This window comes from Condylura cristata, unplaced genomic scaffold (genome assembly GCF_000260355.1).
Source record: "Condylura cristata isolate star-nosed mole 26May11 unplaced genomic scaffold, ConCri1.0 scaffold00001, whole genome shotgun sequence".
Taxonomy (NCBI): domain Eukaryota; kingdom Metazoa; phylum Chordata; class Mammalia; order Eulipotyphla; family Talpidae; genus Condylura; species Condylura cristata.
The window spans coordinates 9808748-9829829 of NW_004567102.1; the positions used below are offsets into that span (position 1 = coordinate 9808748).

General features: G+C 55.8%; 1 protein-coding gene across 1 annotated transcript in view; it reads left to right on the forward strand.

Moving 5' to 3' along the window:
• Positions 1–1302: 1302 nt before the first annotated feature.
• TTBK1 (tau tubulin kinase 1) overlaps positions 1303–21082 on the forward strand; it is a gene marked incomplete at its 3' end in the record, with an annotated part of 36305 nt that continues 16525 nt past the window's right edge. Inside the window, exons 1-12 of the mRNA XM_012728408.1 lie at positions 1303–1461; positions 7022–7169; positions 7394–7467; positions 7664–7804; positions 10040–10144; positions 10493–10558; positions 10954–11046; positions 11131–11256; positions 12599–12753; positions 13652–13883; positions 14150–14328; positions 17203–17764. Of these exons, the coding sequence (XP_012583862.1) occupies positions 1354–1461; positions 7022–7169; positions 7394–7467; positions 7664–7804; positions 10040–10144; positions 10493–10558; positions 10954–11046; positions 11131–11256; positions 12599–12753; positions 13652–13883; positions 14150–14328; positions 17203–17764 (1989 nt within the window). The remainder of the gene's footprint in view (positions 1462–7021; positions 7170–7393; positions 7468–7663; positions 7805–10039; positions 10145–10492; positions 10559–10953; positions 11047–11130; positions 11257–12598; positions 12754–13651; positions 13884–14149; positions 14329–17202; positions 17765–21082) is intronic.

Here is a 21082-nt window from a genome sequence, read left to right on the forward strand (position 1 = left end):
TTTACGGAATCCATAGCCTACCCATAGACATTCTAGGCACTTTCCTCCCTCCACCCTTCCCTACCCTGTGTTGTGACCCTCCAGATCACTGTGAGGGCAGAGAAGTGTGCCTATGAAAATTGTAGGGGGAGAGAGGAAAAGAAAAGATCCTGGCTTCAATCTTGTACTGGGTTGATCTCAGAAAGTCACCTTTGCTGTCTCTCTGCCTATGTATATGCCTGTGCACTCATCAGCAGACATGTAAACACATACAGACACAGATATACACACACCCACAATCCCACACAAAGACACACCAAGACACAAGCACGTGTGTGCACAGGCAGTAGACAGACACGCATTCCCTCGCAGGTGGAACACACACTGGCACCCCCTGTCCGAATGCCACTGAGCCGTACTCCTTCTTTCTTCTTGAGCAGACACAGAAAGGTGTGGTCAGAAGCTCTCTAACCCACGCCTATCCAGACCTGCAGCTCCCTGTTACTCCTCCTGCCTTCTTTTAGGCTGCTCCCTCCTGTCCCTAACTCTCCACCATTTCAGCCTGTCTCCTTCAGAGTGGCTACAGGGCTGCCATCTCTATAAAATTCATATCTTGAGTCCGTTGCCCTAATTCCACCCCATCAGCCAGTGCTGTCGGTGGGTCTGGGTCCGGCTGCCTGCTGAGGTGTGTGGGGGCTCTGGAGCCACATCCTCCCCAGGGGCTGTACGGTTTCCTCTTCTCGAAGACTGTTCTCTCACCGTTGATTAGTAGGTCCCTGAGACTGGTGTGACTCTCCATGGGTCACCCCTCACTTAGCAGGTCTCTGCCCTTTCCAGTATGTCTCCGAGACACAGCTCCGAGAGCCTTTCTGGCACAGTGAGGGTGTGGGGGTCATAGGTGTGGTCCCTCAGACTGGCCTTTCTCTACACAAGCAGGGATCCCCCCTCTGTAACCCCACCTTAGTTAGCAAGTCCCCCTGCCCCCCCCTACTTAGGATATGTCTCTTCAGGAACTGTTTTTCCCCACAGCAGTTCACACATCGTTTTTTTCTTTTCCATCAACCGTGTGTGTCCCACCGCAGGTTTTCACATCCCCAGTGTGTAGTTTGTATCTCCCTTTCCGTGGATGGTATTTCTGTTCTCTTCCTTTGAGTTCCATCCAGTGTTTACACAATACTTCCCCCAGTTACCCCTGGTGCATCTGCGGGTGGGTCCAGAGAAGGATGCCAGCCTGGAGAATGGAGCTCCCCTCCTCCATATCTGCAAGGTGGTCTAGGGTCCCTAGCCAGAACCACTCACAGCCCTTCCCCACTCCCCCAGGTAGATGGCCCCCCCAGGGCAGGCCCTGCGGACACCCCTCCCTCCGGCTGGCGGATGCAGTGCCTAGCGGCAGCTCTTAAGGACGAAACCAACATGAGTGGGGGAGGGGAGCAGGCCGACATCCTGCCGGCCAACTACGTGGTCAAGGATCGCTGGAAGGTGGTGAGTGAGAGGCTCCGTGCAGCAGAGGGCGAGGTGGGGGCGGCCGGGGATGAAGAAGGGGTCGGCGACTTGCTAGAACACGTGCCCTCCGCACCCCCACCGGAGGAGGGAGGTGCCCCTGAGCTCATTTGCATACCGCTCGCTGGCCTTTATTTTTGCCTACACTTGTGGACAGTTGCCTTCCCCGGTCCAACCCTGTCCAACCCTGCCCTCTCTCACCCCTTTCCCCCACCAGGTCACGTTGGTCGGGCCCAGCCTGGAACAACTCCTGGTTGGATGTGGGAATAGGAGCTGCAGAGCTCGGTGGGGGAGGAGGGAGAGCGTGGGGGGAGGGGACCCTTTCTTCGCCGGACCTTGGAGAAGGGCAGTGAGTGAGCTTGTGCTCCTCCGCTTCCGAGGAGGACAGAAAAGCTTGGGCTGGGGGGAAAGGCTCTGCGGGTATTCCTACCGCATCCGCACTCCATCTTCCCCATTCACCCTCCTCCCCTCACTGGTTCCTGCGGCAGGTGCAACACGCAGAGACTCCATCTCCCAGCGTGCCTTGCCCCTCCAGCCCAGGACTTCAGGCTGCTCGGCCTGCTGGGAGTTGTAGTGCGAGCCTCCTCGGGGGGTTGGGCCCGGATGGGAGGGGGACACGTGGGTGGGTTGGGAGGAAGGCAGTGTCTGGGGAGAGAGATGTACTGTAAATCAATCTCTGTTCCACCTTCCCTTCTTCCCGTTGGTTCAGAGCGCTCTGCAGTTCTCATCATTATGGGGGCAGGATAATATGGGGAAGATTGTGAGGTGATAAGTGTTGGAGCTTACGGATCTGTGCCGGGGTGGGGAGCTAGGAGGAAGGGAGGGAGAACATGGTGGGGGAGGAGGTCTGGAGGGGATGCTCAATTCTCCAGGTGTGAGGGGGTGAGAGGAGAGTGGGACCTAGGTGCAGGCAGGTCTCCATGGTAACAACCACCAGCTGCCTGGTCCCTTAGTGGCCCTGGGAAAAGGCTAATGTGCTGTTGTCATTCATAAGTCTGGGGCTGGAGGGGGGGGGGACGGAGGGGACAGAGAACTGAGGGAAGGTGCTGTCTGGCAAAGTGGCAGCTGTTTCTCCAGGAACCCGCTCTGGGTCCACAGGGGCAAGAACTTAGTGTTTGACAGGTCAGGAGTCAGAAGACATTGGAACCAAAGAGGAAAAGATGATGTTCACAAACAAACACGTTTTCTTTTTTCTTAAGATTTATTTTATTTACTTATGCATACAAAAGCTGGGTTATAGGTTAGAGGTACAGGGGGATGAGAGGGTTCACCAGAGACCGAGTAGGGAGCAGAACAGGCAGACCTACTGAAATACGCTACTGAGGGGAGCAGCAGGCAAGACAGGACAGGTCTGCTGAGCCATGTGGGTCAGCTCCCAGTTCTGCATCAAACTTGTACTACAGTGGCTGGAAAAAGCCAGACAGTGCTGAGACTTAACCCCTTGTGCCAGCAGGGAGGCCCATGCATGTTTTCTTTTTGACCAAACAGTCCATTTTCCCTTATTATTTTTTTTAAGATTTATTTATTTATGCATACAGAACTAGGGTACAGGCCTGAGGTGCAGGGGTGGTGAGAGGACTCACCAGAGGCAGAGTGGGGAGCAGAAAATATAGTACACTACTGAGGGGAGCAGTGATGGAGACAGGAGAGGTCTGCTGTGCATGTGGGTCAGCTCCAGGGCCAGAGATAGAAGGGGCCGTGGCTAGCTTGCAGTGCTACCTCCTAACCCTTTGTGCCACCACAAGGGATTCTGATTTTAAAAGAAATTAAAGGGTGCTCTCCCTGGTGACGCACTGGGTTAAAGCACAGCACTATGAAGCTCTCCTCAGCCACTGCAGCATGAGTTCCATTCCTGGCCAGGGAACTGACCCACATGGTGCAGCAGACCTCTCCTGTCTCAATCACTGCTCTCCTCAGCAGTGTATTTCAGTAGATTAGCCTGTTTTGCACCCCACTCTGTCTCTGGTGAATCCTCACCCCCTACCCTGCACCTCTGGCCTCTACTCCAGTCCTTGTATACATAAATAAATAAATCTTTAAAAAAAAACATAAAATAAAGTTTGAGTCTGATTTTAAATATTCTTGTTTTTTTTTTAATTTATTTAGTTATGAATACAGAACTGGGGTGCAGGCCAGAGGATCGGTGCGGGGGTGAGAGGCTTCACCAGAGCCAGAGAGGGGAGCAGAACAGGCAGGTCAATGAGGTACAATGTTGAGGGGAGCAGCGGGTGGGACAGGAGAGGTCTGCCACACAACGTGGGTCAGCTCCCTGGCTGGGGATCAAACTCAAGCTGAGGTTGCTGTGGCCAGATATGCAGTACTGCACTTTAATGAATTGCGCCACCAGAGAGGGCCCCTGCACTTGCCTTTTTGAGAGAAGTGAGTAGAGAGAGAAATGTCAGTGGAGAGTTGTGGGAGTGCACAAGCATTCAATGTTTGCCAAGCCTGCTGCCCTCTAAAGTAAATCCCTCCAGGGCCTCTGGAGAACCAGAGAGGGTGGGGTTCCAGAAGCCTTCCCTTAGCTTGCTCCCTTGAGGGATGGGACGGAGACAGGAGGCACCGGCTTAGGAACCAAGAAGCTGCCCAGAGGTAGACTGTGCCCAAGAGAACATGCACACCAGTGGCACTAGGTGGAGTATCTAAAGATAACAGTATTCTTCTTGAGGGGCATTTCTCTGGCGGAATAAGAAAACAATAAGTAAGAAAAAAAAATCTAGCATTTGTTTTGGACACTTACTCTCACTAGGCGTTGTTAAAACGCCTTCCGTGCATTGTTACCTCAGCAGCCCTTGGTGCAGGTACTCTTACTGTCACAGGTGTGTCACAGGTACCTGTGTCACAGGTGTGGCGCTGAGGCGCAGAGGCTAGCTAACTTGCCAAGTTCTCGTGACTGGTAGGTGGAACCAGGTGTGCCTGACAGCTGGATCAAGGAGTCACCCAACTATGCTACTTCCCAAGAACTGAGCCCTCTAAAAATTAGAAGCATAGAATGGAAAGCATCTGTGTGAGACTTACAGTCCTCTCATTTTACAGAGGAAGAAAAGTTGAAGCTTAGAATAATTAAGAAACCCATCTAGTTCACCCAAGAACTGGGCCAAGAAGACAGAATTGCATTTTCCTTGCTGAATGTTAGTCTTATTGTGTCATATTACTCCCCCAATTTAGGGAGGAGTTGGAGGGATGCAGGGGAGGGGAGCTTGAAGAAATTTTAAGAAGGAAGGAGGAGGGCTTCTGGAAGGTATGAGGGAATCTCTGGGCTGCACTAGGACTTTTGTGGAGCTTGGACCCTTTTGCCTTTGTGGGTCCTTTCCTCCATCACAGAGTACTAGAAGTATATTGGAGGATTTAATGCAATATGTAAACATCACATGGATAATAAAATTGAATTTTATATTAGAATTTTCTTTTTGACTTTAAATTTCAATTTTTCCTTCTGAGTTAGAAGAAAATATTTTCATGACCCCCAGAAGTATATTATTATGGGCTTAGTCACTGTGCTGTGTGCCCCATAGATAAGGTGGCCTGTGGGAAGTGGGTAGCTACAGAGTGGGGTGTGCCCCAACCTCCACCCAAGCTCTGTAATAGTGGGTGGGGGGTAAAGAGGGGACAACAGAAGGACAAGTGGCTCTGTTTGGAACTGAAGGGGATAGAGAAATAGCCTTGGTCACTCTGGGAAGTTGGGGAGTAGGGGCCATGAATGTCTCAGCTGCCGGGAGCCCTCCTTACCATCTCTAGCAAGGATTTTGGAACCTGACAGATCTGGGCTTGAATCTGAGCACTCATGCTTTTAATGTGGATGTGGGCAATAGCTCCTGTGCCATCTCAATTGAGAGTGTGGGTTCCGCATCGGAGAGGCTGGCTTTAAAGGAAACCTGGCTTTGCACCTTACGAGCAGTGTGACCCAAGACAGTCCTTAACTCTGCCTTCGTTTCCCTTCTGTGAAAAATAGTTCCTATGACTTTCTTCACCTTTGGGAAGAACCAAATGATCTCTGTGAATCCGAAGCCCAGGCCCCAAGATGTGGAGCTTGTTCCCTTTGCCCTTTCCTCCATGTCCACAGGCAGCAAAACATAAAACCATTTGGTATCAGGAAGATACCAAATCTCCCTTGAATTTCAAGTTCCCCAGAGAAAGACACAATCTCTTTTCTGACCTTAACTTTCATCTCAAGAAGAGAGTATCTCTAGTTTCTCATTCTTTCCTCCTTCCCCTCTCCCTGTCTCCTCCCTTGTCATAAAAGCCTTCAAGACCCAGCCAGCCTTTCACCTCTCTGCTAAATCTTTTCATCTTCCTCTCATTCTAGAGTGCTTTCTTTTGTAACCTGCTGGGAACTCCCAATCCTCAGCTCTGCACTGTTCCCTTCCTCCTTCCATTCGCTGTTTCAGCCACTCTGTAACGCCTCTTGGGCACAGAGAGCTGGATCAGTGCTCGGAGGAGGGCACAGAGAGGCAGGAGGTGCAGTCAGGAGTTCACAGGCTGATCAGAGCCACCTGGATTCAGTCATTAGCGACCCATCTGCAGATGTGCAGATACAAGCCAGCAGGATGCAAAGCATGGCTCTGACAGATCTAGAGAGGGCAGGCTACCCAGAGGAGCAGATTCCCTGAAGAGGTGAGAATTGCCTGGACCTCTTTCTTAAGTCAAAGAAGTACCAGGTGAGAGCGCTACACCTCTCTGCCTGCTCCCATCATTGCCACAACCTCCTCGCTGTCCAAGACCTCTGGCCTCTGGCTAAAAACGCTGTATAATCCCTCCCCGCAACTTGACTCTTCCCATTTGATTCTTCCTCTGTCACAGCCATCGCTTTGACCCTTTCTCACTGTGCTAGAGGAGGGGGGGCCTCAGGTTCAGATCTTCACTGCGCCACCCCCAGGAATATTGGGTTCTTCTCCAGACTGCTATTCCCATACTGCGCCCCCAAGTTCCCCTGCCCTGGGGAGGAGGTGCACCTTAGTTTGGGCACCTCAGCAGGGGTCTAGAGAGCGATTTTGAGCTTTAGCAGGGTATGTGGATAGTGAAACCCTTCTGCTTGTTCCCTCTCCCCCAAGACTCCCTTCCTAGGGATTTCCTCTGGGGACAGCTTTCAAGAGACTGTCAACCCCAGGAAGGGCCTGCTTCTCTGGGGGATCCACCCTGAAGGTGGGAGTTTCTGGAGGGATGTTGCTCAGGGTAGGAGAGTGTGAATGTTTATTGTCCTTCCAGAAAAGTTCCAAGCACCCCATTATATTTCCAGAATCCTACATAGGCTTGTCTACATGCCTGTGTGGGGTCACAAGTCTCATTCGTTTCCTGCGCACTTTGGCTGTTGGTTGTGTGTGTGTGTGTGTGTGTGTGTGTGTGTGTCCACCCATGGCCTGAACTGTCTCCTGCACTAGAATAAAAGGTGGGGAACAGGTAGGTGGGCAAGGAAGGGGGCCATGGGTCCTTCCCCTCAAGGACAGCCCATGCCCCCATCAGTGGAGAACACGACCCAGCAGTTTGCAAGATGTGGAGCTGCTCAGCCTGATTTCTGTTTCTTCTTCTCTCCACCCAATCTCTGCAGCTGAAAAAGATCGGGGGCGGGGGCTTTGGAGAGATCTATGAGGCCATGGACCTGCTGACCAGAGAGAATGTGGCCCTCAAGGTGGAGTCAGCCCAGCAGCCCAAACAGGTCCTCAAGATGGAGGTGGCTGTGCTCAAAAAGCTACAAGGTCCGCTCCTAGGGCAGGGGGCTGGGAAGAAGGGGTGGTGGAGCCAGGGGCGGGGGTGGGGGCAGGGACCAGAGTCTAAGAGAACTGTGGGGCTGAGGGCAGAGGGCGGTGATGGAAGAGTCTCGGAGTCAGGGCTTAGGAAACCAGGCAGGGACAGTGCACCTGAGCCCACCTCAGGCCGAGGGAGGTCTAGGAGGTGACACTTCCCTGTCTGTGCCCCGCAGGGAAGGACCACGTGTGCAGGTTCATTGGCTGTGGCCGGAATGAGAAGTTCAACTATGTAGTGATGCAGCTCCAGGTGAGTCCTGGTGGGTCATCCTCCCTGCGCTTGGCCAAGAGCTTGGGCAGGCTCCTGGGGTGAGGGGAGGAGAGGGAGAGAAGGGTGGACCCTGAGGTTTGGGGGAGTGGCCACAAGCCTCTGGGGAGAGTCTGGATAGGGCCCTGGTAGGTGGTAGGTGGAGAGCAGGTGGAGGTAGCCTCACCCCACCTTCCAGGGTCGGAACCTGGCTGACCTGCGCCGCAGCCAGCCCCGAGGAACCTTCACACTGAGCACCACACTGCGGCTGGGCAAGCAGATCCTCGAGTCCATTGAGGCCATCCACTCTGTGGGCTTCCTGCACCGCGACATCAAGCCGGTGAGCGCGGTCCCCCACCTCCTGCTCGGAAACACATACCCCTCTTCTCACTCCCTGGGTTCCCCCCACCCCGTTTCCTCTCCAGATTAGGGTTGGAGCAGGGACAGCCTCTTCTGTGTCCTCCTCCGACCCCTTCCCATGCTCCTCGCCCTCACTCCCAGGAGCACATACCCCTGGCAGGCCCGTGCCTGCTCCTCAGTTCTCTCCTCTTCCTCTCCCTCACCCCTGACCTGAATAGTCCTTGAACCTGGCAAAGTGAAGGGGTGAGCAAATGAATGGGGGGGTTGAGGGAAGGGGATGAAGGGGTTAGGACTTGCTTAAGAATTCTAAGTAGTTAATTGTATAGTATCTTGGATACTATATATCTTGGACACTATACTGGGAAAAAACCTCCAGATTAAAGGGGTGAGAACTGAGGCCCAGAAATGTGTGTTGACTGACCCGAGGTCACACAGCTTGAGCAATGCAGGGCTCCTGCTGCCTGGGAGCAGACTGACACTGAGCCACCCTGCACAATTGGGACTTCCAAGGACACCGAGCCAGGCAGGCGTTGGCTCACACTCTGGCTGGGCCATCACTGTGATCTCGGAGAAGACATCAAACTCTTTGACCTGCAGTTTCCTCATCATAAAATGAGGAGACTCCCCTGTGACAAGGGAACTAAAAGCAAAACAAGTAATTGGAATTACCTCAAATTTAAAAACTCTCATAGAGAAAATACAAGAAGATTAAAAAACCACTCTATGAATGGGAGAAAAATATTCATGCAACATATAACCGACAGGGGAGTAACATACAATTTTTTTTAAATCACGTTATCCAACAATAAAAATCCCAATTAGTAAATATAGGGAGAGGGCCTTCCCTGGTGGTGCAACGGGTTAGAGCACAGCACGGTGTAAGCTAGCAACAGCAACTTCAGTGCGAGTTCGATCCCTGGCCAGGGGCTGACCCACGTGTTGCGGGGGACCTCTCCTGTCTCACCCGCTGCTCCCCTCAGCAGTGTACTTTGTCAATTTGCCTGTTCTGCTCCCCACTCTGTCTCTGGTGAAGCCTCTCACCACCCCTGCACCTCTGCCCTATACCCCAGTTCAGTACGAATAAATAAATAAATCTTAAAATAAATAATAAGGGCAGATACGAACAGATTGTTCTCCAAAGAAAATGTCCAGTAAGTCAAAAAATATATAAAAAATGCCATTATTGCTTACAGTAAGGGAGGTTCAGGTTAAAATAGCAATGCAATGTCATCTCTGAGAATGGCACATATTAGAAAGTACTGGAGAGGATGGGGAGAAAGTGAGTCCTATCACACTTTTGGTGAGAACATAAACTGGTGTAGCCATTGCGGAAACTGATCTGGATTTACATTAAACGAAAAAAATGGAAATACCATACAACACAGCAATCCCACTCCTGGATATCTGTCTGCAGACTATGAAGCCATCAGCACAGGAAAAATATGTTCCACAGCACTCACAGCAGCATTATTGACTGTACCTAGGAATGGAAGCTATGTCCATGGATGGGCGACTGGATCCAGAAGCTGTGGTCTGTCCTCCCTGTGGCATGCTGTTCAGCCATAAGGAAGGACAAAGAGCAGCCACTTTCAGCAAAATCGAGGGAATTTGAGAGAACTGTGTGTGGTCGAGCAAGTCAGAACAATAAAAACAACTACTGGACATTTTCACACTGAACCACTCAATAATATAAACTACAGGGGCCTCCTTGGTGGTGCAGGAGATAACGTCTCAGCACTGTCAAGCTATGTGCAGCTTCTGCAGCACGAGTTCCATCCCCAGCCTGGGAGCTGACCCCCATGGTGCGGCAGACCTCTCCTGACCCGCCCGCTGCTCCCCTCAGCAGTGTACTTCGTCGATCTGCCTGTTCTGCTCCCACTCTGTCTCTGGTGACTCCTCTCACCGCCCCTGCAGACATCCATGAACAGGAGAGATCTCCGAGGTTAAGATGGCAGGAGTTGGGGATGGGGAGAAGGGGGGAAGGGATATAAGATAGTGGTGGAGAAAAACTAAAAAAAAAAAAAAAAGAAAATGATAATGTGAGGAGACTCACACCTTCCACACAGTTGAAGCACCATGAGCTGCTGCACACATGGAGACTTTACAATTCCCTGTGTGGGACTGAGGGGCGCTCAGCCTAGCTGTTTCTTGGTACCCTTTGGGGTGGACTGCTGGGATTGAAGCCCCTACAACTCATACCTGCTGTTGCCCACAGTCAAATTTTGCCATGGGCAGGCTGCCCTCCACCTACAGAAAGTGCTACATGTTGGACTTCGGGCTGGCGCGGCAGTACACCAACACCACAGGAGACGTGCGGCCGGTGCGTACCTCGCGGCCCGCGGGGACCCTTCACCAGGTTTTCTCGCGTTTCCTAAGCGGGCCCAGCCTTGCGTTCAGGACCCGACCGCCCAGCCAAGGGTCCCCACTCAGCTGTCCCCGCTCTCCTTAGCCCGGGCTCTTGGTAGATGCCACAGCCCCACTCTGGTCAAGGACCAGTGTTGGGGGAGGCCTGACTAGCCCCGTGGGGGTGTGTGAGTGGGGACGTGACCTGGGGAAGAAGGGGAGAGCTGGGTCAGGGTTAATGCAGGTAGCTCCAGGCTGGGTCTGCCAGGCGGGGCCGGGCCGGGTGGAGGCTGGGGACGAGCTCCTGGTGTTCTCTCCTCTGCAGCCTCGGAATGTGGCCGGGTTTCGAGGGACTGTTCGCTATGCCTCAGTCAATGCCCACAAAAACCGGGTGAGTGGCAGAGCCTGGTCAGAGGGACAGAGTATGCTGCCCTGGGACAGGGCGGGCAGGCAGCCGGCATGGAGTGGGGGGAGACGCAGGGCAGGCGCTGGAAGCTGCCCTCCACACATCCTGACTGGAAAACTTGGCTGTGGTCGCTGCTTGACTTCCCCTTATTCCCTGTTTTGGGGGGATTCCCCTGCTGTCTGTTCCCACCACAAGCTTCTGTGAAGTGAGAAGACACAGATAAGACGCTGACTATGGGGCTCCACGTGTGCTGGAGGCCCAGGGCCTCTGCCGAGAGGGCCGCCCTGTCTCAAGCCCCTCCATGAAGGGTCGGCCCCCTCCCAGGCACGGACCTGAGAGCTCTGGTTGGCCCCTCGTCCACCCCGCCCCTCCCTCCCCAGGAGATGGGTCGCCATGATGACCTGTGGTCCCTCTTCTACATGCTGGTGGAGTTCGCAGTGGGTCAGCTGCCCTGGAGGAAGATCAAAGACAAGGTGAGGCCGGTTAGCTGGGACGGAGCGAGTGGCGGGGGCCGGGGGCAAGTGGGGCTCCATCTCCCCGCGCCCTCTTGCCTCCAGGAGCAGGTAGGGATGATCAAAGAGAAGTACGAGCACCGGATGCTGCTGAAGCACATGCCCTCCGAGTTCCACCTCTTCCTGGATCACATCGCCAGCCTTGACTACTTCACCAAGCCCGATTACCAGGTGGGGTTCCACCACCCTGCTCCTGCCTGCTGGGCACCTCCTTATGGGTGACCGCGTCCAGCAGCCAAGCACCCACCCTGCCAAAGCCCTGTGCACCTGCTGGCTGGGCTCTAGCAGCGCCCCCACCCCCACCCCGCACCCCTCCATCTGGTCTTAAATGCATGAAACTGCATTTTGCCCTCTTGTAAACAGTAATCGCAGCTGAGATTTACCAGGCCCTTGCCCTCTTCTCAGTGCTCTTTAATCATTAACGCATGTAAGCTTCAAAACAAACGTTTGGTGCTAATGTGTCTTCCTTATGTTACTATTTTAGTAGCTAACAATCAGTGAAGCCAAGTGCTTTCAAGTACTTTACACCAAACTCTGCAGGAGGCCAAGTGGGGTGACTGTCCCCATTCCATAGAAACCCAGGCCAAGGAGCGTGGTTGGGAGCAGAGCAGGCACCTCTCCGAGTTCAGTGCCCCTGGCCCCACCCACATCAGAGATGGAGGAGGATGGGAAAGGGTGTCCGCAGTGTTCCTGGACATCTGACAGCCGCAGCCTGTGGGCCAGGAATGGTGCTGAGCCCCGTGGGGAGAAAAGACCATGCAGGCCACACAGTGGGCTCCCGGGGAAGTTGATCCTGTTAGGAGAGGATGTGCCCTGCTTTTGGGGGGCTGTGCCAGAACTTAACTGTCTGGAGGCCTCAGAAGTTCTGCACCTGTCTGCCATCTCCTGAGCCTAGAGCTCTGGATGCTGGCAGAACTCAGGGCCATGCCCCCCATTCTAGCTCAACCTCATGGCATCCTCCAGCCCCATAGCTGTGAACACACGCAGTGCTAGAGATGCAGAATTAGCACATCGGCAAGTGACCAGTTCAGACTAATGCACTGTACAACTGTGGGAGCTGTGTGGTGGGGATCAGGGAAGGCTTCTGAGAGGGGAGGACAGGCGGGAATATCGCTGCAGGTGGAGGAAGCCACCTGTGCAGAGGCGCGAGCCCAGGTGACGGTTTTGAGAAACTACCCGTTCAGGGCCGCCAGTGCTTCAGCTGAGATTGTAAAATGGCAGATGGTGACGTGGCAATCCCCAGGGGGCTGGGTAATGAAGTCAGAGGACTAATCTCAGAGGCCTTGTGTCCAGCCAGGGCTTAAACCAAGATGATAATTTGCATAACTTATTTGCATATCATATGCATGTTTTCACCTAAAATCAATATGCCCTTCTCCTTCCAATGCTCTCTCTTGGCCCAACCCTGTCCTGCAAGGTCCCTTTCTTCCTCCTGCAATCCCAGCAATCGCTTGCTGCTCCTGGCTAGCCCCCGGGTCACCTCTCTGTCCTCCCGCCACCCCACCCCCTGCAGTTGATCATGTCAGTGTTTGAGAACAGCATGAAGGAGCGGGGCATTGCGGAGAACGAGGCCTTCGACTGGGAGAAGGCAGGCACGGATGCCCTTCTGTCCACGAGCACGTCCACGCCGCCCCAGCAGAACACGCGGCAGACGGCAGCCATGTTTGGGTGAGTGGGGTGGTGACGGGTGAGGGGCCAGACAGCCCCAGCCTGCCGCTGTCACCAAGAAGCCGGCGCTCTTCTCTCCTTACCTGGCTGTCTCTCCTGTTCTTAATGTTCAACATGGGGTTCACGGGGTTCACCAACTTCAGAAAACTCTACGATATCTCCACCCTCAGCCTGGGAACAGAGTAGGAATCCTCCTCTTTCAGAAGTTTTGACTTTACCGGGGAGCAGGGCACCCCGAGAGGGATTGTCTGAGCCCCATGGTTCGGCTGTCTCCTGGTGCCCATGTGTGTTCATTTAACGAACATCTTGAGCCCTTGTACAAGGCCCTCAGGGGCTCAGAGGAAAAACTCGCTCCCTGGCCTTCGAAGTGTTGTCATTTGAGTCTGGGGTATTTGGGCAAATACTCCAGAGGCTGCACAAAGACAGAGGCTGCCCAGGGAGACGCAGCATGAGTAGGGGCTCCTTGCCCAGCCTCAGAGGTGAGCTGAGCAGAGAAGAGGGCTTCCAGACCCCGAGCAGGAAGGGCAGCACTTGCCAGCATGTGATGGTGCTGCCCTCGGCGCTCCCAAGGGACTCATCTCCAGAGACCACTCCTGGTCTGAGGAAGCTGGCAGCGAACTGCTGTGGAGATCTGGAGGCCCAGAAGCAGCAGAACTGCCTAGGCCAAGAGGGCACCACCCCGGGCAGCCATGTCTCCCGGACGCCCCCGGCCAGCCCCAGCGTGGGCTGCCCTCAGAGGCTTTGGAATCAGGGATGGTGACGGGCCTAGGGACACTCCCATGGGCGGTAGGTGGTCCAGCACCTATGCTGGTAGGAGGGGGTCATGGGAGGAGCCTCCCCCTCACCCCCCCGGCCCCCCCAGCCAGCCTTGCCTCTAACCCCCTCCTGGTCCCTCCAGGGTGGTCAATGTGACGCCAGTGCCCGGGGACCTGCTCCGAGAGAACACCGAGGATGTGCTGCAGGGCGAGCACCTGAGTGACCAGGAGAATGCACCCCCAATCCTGCCTGGCCGGCCCCCTGAGGGGCTGGGCCCTGGCCCCCACCTTGCCCCCCACACTGGGGGTCCCGAGGCTGAAGTCTGGGAGGAGACCGATGTCAACCGGAATAAACTCCGGATCAACATTGGCAAAGTAACTACAGCCAGGGAGAAGGGTGTGGGGGGCCTCCCCCTCCTCTGCCCAGTTCGCACATGGGCCTCCCCCCAATTCCAAACCGGAGCCCCTCTCCCCCTGTGCCTGCTTGCCTGTCTCCTGGCCCCTCCACCACCCTGGCCTCACGCCATCTTGGGGTCACTGCCTCTCTGCTCCAGCTTCCCTCTGTCCCCTTCACCCTGAGCGTGCTGCCTGGCTCACAGCCCCGTTTTCAGCCCAGCTCATGGATGCCCCCTCTCCTGCAGACCCCCTGTGTGGTGGAAGAGGAGCAAAACCGAGGTGTGGGGGTCCCCAGCTCTCCGGTCCGTGCCCCCCCAGACTCCCCAACGACCCCAGTTCGTTCTCTGCGCTACCGGAGGGTCAACAGCCCCGAGTCAGAGAGGCTGTCCACAGCAGATGGACGAGTGGAGCTGCATGAGCGGAGGTGGGGCTGGGGCCGGGGGTAGGGTGTGGGGCGGGGGCTGACCATCACGAGGCTGGTCTGGGGGAAAGGTCAGATGAGGTGGAGGTGGGGGCACCTTAGGATTATTGAGAGGGTCATCTCTGGGCCTGGGGTCAGATCTGGTCAGCCAGTGACAGGAGAGGATAAGGGACACAGTCCCCTCCTGCCACCGAGGGTGGGGAGGCGAGCAGGCTTTGGGGGGTCTCCAGCTGGGCCCACAGCCCAGAGGAGAGGAGGCATGAGTTGGAAGGTGGGCAGGCTTCCAGAAGCTCTTTCCTGAGACCAATTACACATGCCTCAGAGCAGCTGATGAGGCTCCTTTCAGCTTTGGGAGAGGGCCTAGGAGATGAGTTCAGGGAACTAACTGCTCGGCTCAATTTGGGGACCAAAAACGGGGGTTAGAGCCGAGGGATCTGAATGTTAGGGAGGTGAGCAGAAGGTTGGCTTGTGGAAGGCTGTGCTGGGAAGCCTTTGGGGTGAGCGTGGCCTGTTGACCTTGGGTGGCTGATGGTCGGGAGGGCCCAGGGCCCAGAGGGACAACCTTGCATGGAGAGGCCCCTGAGAGATGCCCTGCCTTGTCTGGGGTGTGCTTCTCCCCATGCAGACAAGGAAAAAGACCTTCTCTGCAGAAAGGGGTCTCCTCCTGACAACCAGTTCTGGGGGAAGGGTCCTTTTCCACGCCCCGCCTCAGCCACAGTCCCTCACATGGCTTCTGTACCAATGTGCGCTCCACCCGGGGGCAGCATAGTGCCGCTTTGGGGTGCGGGGACACCTGCAATGCGGGAGCCCAGCACCAGGCCCTGCAGCCACCCCAGGACAATGGGGCGTGGGCCCTGTCCTCAGGGAGCTGACAGTCCTCACACCCACTCACAGGCTGGGACTGTGTCACCTTGTCACCCATGGTAGCCTGGAGGCTTTCGGAAATAGAGAGGTGAGGAAGGGTAGTTTGGAAAGGATATGAGTGGAGAAGAGAGGGAGGAAATTCCCTGGGTGAGGATAGTCCTGAAGCGCAGACTAGTTTGACTCAAAATAAATCCTTGATCCAGTGATGGTCTGGACTGGAAGGTCCGGGATCTCACAGGCAAGACACAAGGATTTGGGCACTGGGACACTTGATCCCAGCAGCTAGAAAGAAGAAGAAGAGACTTGGATTGCCCACCTCCCCTTTCTTTAACTCACACCCTCCCCACCCCGTCTGTGAGCCTCTTCCTCCTCCGGCACCCTCGCTCCTTCTCATCCATCAAAACAAGCCAGGCACTCTGGGAAAGGAAGTGACATTGCCACTCAGGTGGGAGGATAAATGTGAGACCCTGGGGTGACCTCCTGCAGGGCTGTTTTTATTTTAAACCTTATTAAGAAATCAATAAAAATACCCGTAGAGTCCAGTCAGCTGGCGCCAAGCAGGCGGGCAGGAGAGCGTCTGGCAGGAGCCCTGTTCTGTAGCCCCTGGGACATGAGTCTGGGGGACAATGAAAGCCGCCCAGAGGTGCACAGCCCTGGAGCTAGGCCTCCACCATCCTGGGGACATCCTGGCTTGTGGGAGAGGACAGCTCTTCCTGTGTCAGAACCTTAAGCCAGAAATACCCTCACGGAGGGCTGAGAAGCACCATCTGGCCCCTCTGTTAGGAACCTCTGGAAGTAATGCAAGGTTCACAGCAGTTTGATAACAACAAAGGAGATGTCCCCAGGGAGGATGAGTGCCTCCGAGGTAAAAAGTCAGAGGGGACCCAGCCTACACAGTGGCTTGTGGAGGCCACGGATGTGTAAACAGAGTGCTTGGGAGAACTGAGAGGGCAAACTGGGAAGGGCTCCCTGTAGGAGGTGGCAGCAGACATGAATCTGACAGCAGAGTTCAAGGCAAGGGCTGTGAGCTCCTGGGCAATTTGGAGAAAAGTGGAACTGAGATGGGTCTGTTTAGGGGGAATGGGGCTTCACTCCGCCCCCCAGGACCCTCCAGTGGCAAGCTAAGGAATGTGGACTTTTTCTTCTTGGGGCTGGGGAGCTGCTGGAGTTTAATGGGGGTGGTGAAACCATCCAGGCAGGCCTCAGTGGGGCTGGGGGGAGGAGACCAGCAAAACCATCTGCAAATTCAAGGAGCAGCCCGCCACCTACACGCAGAGGGCAGGGGGGACCCTGAGAGGGTGAGCTCGGGGTGGGCAGCATCAAGTTGGCTTCAGGAAAATTAAGTTCCCCTTAATCTTTGTCCAGAGGAGAGTGTTCCTTGGTCCTGGAAGCCAGAGTTTAGTTTCCGCATGCTCGTATTCCTGGAACATGGTAAGCACTCAGAAAATGGGTGTTGTTGACCAGAGCAAAGAATAAGTAAGTCATCTTTTAGGACAACAATGAGAAATTTGCCTTGAAAGATTGCAGGGCATATTTTAAATCAACAGTAATAAAAACTGCGTGTGTGTGCGCACCAGGGAGCATGCAGAAAGCATAGGCCATTTACTAAAGGATGCGGAGTTAATTGACTTGCCAGGAAAAAATCTAAGGTAAATCATGCTGGGTTAGTCCAGCCTGGGAGTGGGAGGGATTTGGGGCTGGGTTATAGACTTTCTTTAAAGCTATATAAGTAAATATGGCAAAATGATAATCATTATAAAGAACAAAACAGCCTGGTATTCTTTATAAACCGCCTTGTGGGGGGCGGGGGGAGACTGTTGCCCGAATGATGGACAGAGTCTGCACAGGGAGCAGGGTTGGAGGGTGACAGCTGGGAGTGACTGAGCCTGGTCAGAGTGGAAGGCATGCTGATTGGCAGGTTCCAGGCATCACAAACACCACCCCTGTCACCTCTGGGGGGGTCGGGGGTCCGGAGAGGCCAGGCACTGAGTCCCATGTGGGCTGACGTTGCAGGTCACGAATGGATCTTCCCGGCTCCCCCTCGCGCCAGGCCTGCTCCTCGCAGCCAGCTCAGATGCTGTCAGTGGACACAGGCCACGCTGACCGGCAGGCCAGCGGCCGCATGGACGTGTCAGCCTCCGTGGAGCAGGAGGCCCTGAGCAACGCCTTCCGCTCGGTGCCACTGGCCGAGGAGGAAGATTTTGACAGCAAGGAGTGGGTGATCATTGACAAGGAGACGGAGCTCAAGGACTTCCCCCCGGGGGCCGAGCCCAGCACGTCGGGCACCACGGATGAGGAGCCTGAGGAACTTCGGCCGCTGCCCGAGGAGGGCGAGGAGCGGCGGCGGCCAGGGCCAGAGCACTCCGTCCGGCCCCGGGGACGCAGCATGCAGACCCTGGCCGAGGAGGACCTGAGGCAGATGCCATCCCAGCCCCCGCCACCCCAGCTGAGCCAGGCTGAGGGCAGGTCAGAGACATCGCAGCCCCCCACGCCAGGCAGCCCTTCCCACTCGCCCCTGCACTCGGGACCCCGCCCTCGACGGAGAGAGTCAGATCCCACAGGCCCGCAGAGACAGGTAAGGCTGGGCTTGCACCCCACTCCCCACCCTCGGATGCCCACAGTCCTGGCATGTAGGCCGGTAGTGCCCCCCAAGTGGTCCCCAGGACCACCGACAAGCAACCCAACAACTGTAGGGCTGAGGTGGAGGGAGGGAGGTTTAAGGGTTTGAAACTATGCTTGGGGACAGGCAAGGCTTCCCAGAGGAAGTACACTCCAAGTTCTGAGTTGAGTCTTGCATGACGGGCATGTTGGCCAGTTGACCAAGCAGGAGAAAGGTCTCCAGGCCACGGGGACAGTGTGTGCAAAGGCCGAGAAGCGGCAGTCAGAAAGCACGGGACCGATTGCACGTTGTCACAGATGGACGGGTGGGTGGGCCCAAGAGTTTTAAATGGGTGCACCGTGCTTACCATAGTATTTCTACCGATTACCTTGGGCTGCTGTGTGGGAATGGGTGGAAGAGGCACAGAGCTACAAGCAGGAGGGCCACGTGGCAGCTGCCACAGGAGAGCACTCGCTGGCTTGGACCCCAGGGGGAGGTGGATGCCAGCATGGTGGATGGAGCCGAGAGGTGTTGGGACAAGGCCTGTGACGGCTGTGACAGTCGGGGCAGTCTCCACGTGTGCCCAACGTTCTGGGTGGATGGCAGTGCCGTCTCTGAGTGGTTTTGAAGGGACCCAGATTTGGACACAACCACCTAACTGTATCTGTGGGCTGTCCACCTGGAGAAAGAGCTTGGCTGAAGATAAGGATTTTGGAGTCTTGGGAGCTACAGGAGGGCGTGATGTGTGGGGGTGGGAGGGGCTGAGGGGCAAAACTGGGATATCTCCACATCCCTCCAGGAGATGAAAGGGAAAAGAGCCCTCAGGGCAGACTAGGGGAGAACCTGGGAGGAGCACCTCAGGAGAGGGGAAGAAGCCTAGGGTGAGGTGAGGGTGGCGGGGAGGGGGTGGCTCCTGAGGTGGCAGGGTCTTGCAGGAGGTGAGCCCTGTGCCAACATAGACAAAGGGAAAGGGAGAGCGAGGGCGAGGGCCGGGGTGGGAGGGAGCCTAGAGTGGGCATGGAAGTGGTGTCAGGGGCCATGAGAGGACCCCGGCTGGCTGCAGGGCGCCTTTTCATGCGAGAGGACTGGGGACAGGCTGAAGGGCAGCGGGCTGGTGGCTGAGTGGTGATTGCTGGACTGGGAGTCCGCAGCGTTGTGTCACAGTGTTTTCATTGTTTTCTTCGGATGAGTTTGGGGTATCCGAATAGGCAGAACTGGACTGTCTGGTTTTCTGTGTGACACAGAGTAAGGGTGCTGGCTCTTGCCCTGGGTGCCCGGTGGGGTCCATGTTCCCTTAGAGGGACTGAGGAGAGTCAAAGGGGTGATGCTGGGTTTTCAGGGGCTGTGCACATTCCCCTTGATGGTCCCCTGTTGGGGGCATGCACCCAGGTGGCTCTGGGAACTGCCAGGCCAGTCTGGCTGTGTGATCAGATTGGGACCCAGCCTGGGAGCTGGCGGCCGCTGGAGGACAGGGCCCTGAGCAGAGATCTGGCTTTGCCCCGGACCCTGGAAAGTTGGGGGTTAAGAAGTAGCAACCTGGTGGCGCAGCGGGTTAGGACAAAGCCCTGCAAGCTGGTGCAGCCACCTCAGTGCAAGTTCGATCCTTGGCCCCAGAGGTGACCCGCATGGCGCGGCAGACACCTCCTGTCTCACCCGCTGCTCCCCTCAGCAGTGCACTTTGTCCATCTGCCAGGTCTGCTCCCCACTCGGTCTCTGGTGAAGCCTCTCACTGCCCCCACACCTCTGGCTTGTACCCAGTTCCGTATGCATAATAAATAAATCTTAAAAAAAAAGTAGCGACCATGATCCCGCACCAAGAAGTCGGAGGCCCCACTTCTTGTGGCGTGGACATCGCTCCCCCGGAACCAGCAGTGTGGTAAACAGGAGGAGCATGACTGCATGGGGCTCCCTCACTGCCCGCTCATGCACCCAGTCACCCACACTGAGTCTCCAGGGATCCCAGGCTCCAGAGATCAACCGCTCCTAGCTGCGCCCTCAGGAAGTGCCTCTCGCAAAGGAGAAGGATGGTGCTGCTTGGGGTAGGGAACGCCCAGAATTAAGGTAGGGAGGTTCTGGGCCCTTCCTTGTGAGTGGAGGCCATTGGGGTTCAGGGAGGGCAGAGCTGCCCGCGGTGTGTTTCCTACTTCACATTCCCGCCTGTGTCCGGGAGTCTTCCTCACTGTGGGGAATTCTGGCCCAGCGGACAGGAGCCTTGGGCCTGGGTCCTGTCCGTGGGAGGGCCCTGCCTGTCTCTGTGAGCTGTGAGTCATGTGTGTCTCACAGCTGCAGGGGGCGCAGAGAGGGCCCGCGGGCCTTGGTTTCCCCACAGTGTACAGAACTGGGGCTGTTTAGCGTTCAGTCACTGCTTCTGTGTCAGCGTAGCTCAGGCGTGCACGTGACCGTGAGTGCACCTGGCGGCGTGTCCGTGTCTTGTCTGTAGCGGGTCCCTGAGGATCACAGAGCTGGGATACCAATCCTAGTAATAATTCTGAGGACAAGAGTAATAATGCCTGTGCCTTCCTCATAACAAACTGCACTGTGAACATGCAACCCCCATCTTAAAGGTGAGCGAAGGGAGCAGCCCTGGGCCACCAGCTGCTGGCGGTAGTCAGGGTTGGAATCCGGGCAGCTAGCTGCAGGGCCACGCTCGGAGCCACGCAGGCTGAGGCCTTTGTGTGTAGGAGACGAGCAAACACGAGCCAGAGAGCAAATGGTTTGTGTGGGGTCCAGCTGAGCTGGAGAGAGTGTGTGTGTGCGTCTGTGTTGTGTGTTGTGTGTGTTGCGGGGCACACACAGGGACGCCCGTGAGCATGTCAGCGTGCGTGGCAGCCTGTGGTGTGTCTGCATGCACCTGCTGTGTGGAGTATTTCAGGGCGGTGGCGGGGGTGGGGGGGAAGGGGAGAAGCCGAGCCAGTTCTCCGCTGAGGGCAGGGGCGATGGGACAGCAGAGGCGTCACTTTTTTTTTCTTCCTTTGGTGCGAGGGAGTCCCGAGCCCAGCCCAGGGCTAAGTGGAGGCTCGCTCGGAAGGAAGCTGGCTACACGCAGCGACCAGTTTGTGGAGGCCCTGTGCTCACCTCCGACTCTGGGTGGCTCGGGGTGGGCAGGAAGTCTCTGTAGGGACGCCCGCCTCGCCACCCTTCTGCAGGGATCCCCTCCTAGCGTCTGATGCGCGAACCTAACAGCCATCATCAAAGCTATGAGCGCCCGCTCCTCTGTCACCTGTCCCCCTGGGGAGCAGGGATGAAGATAATGTGCCACCAGGCACAGTTTGAAAGCATCTGTTGTTCCTCTGG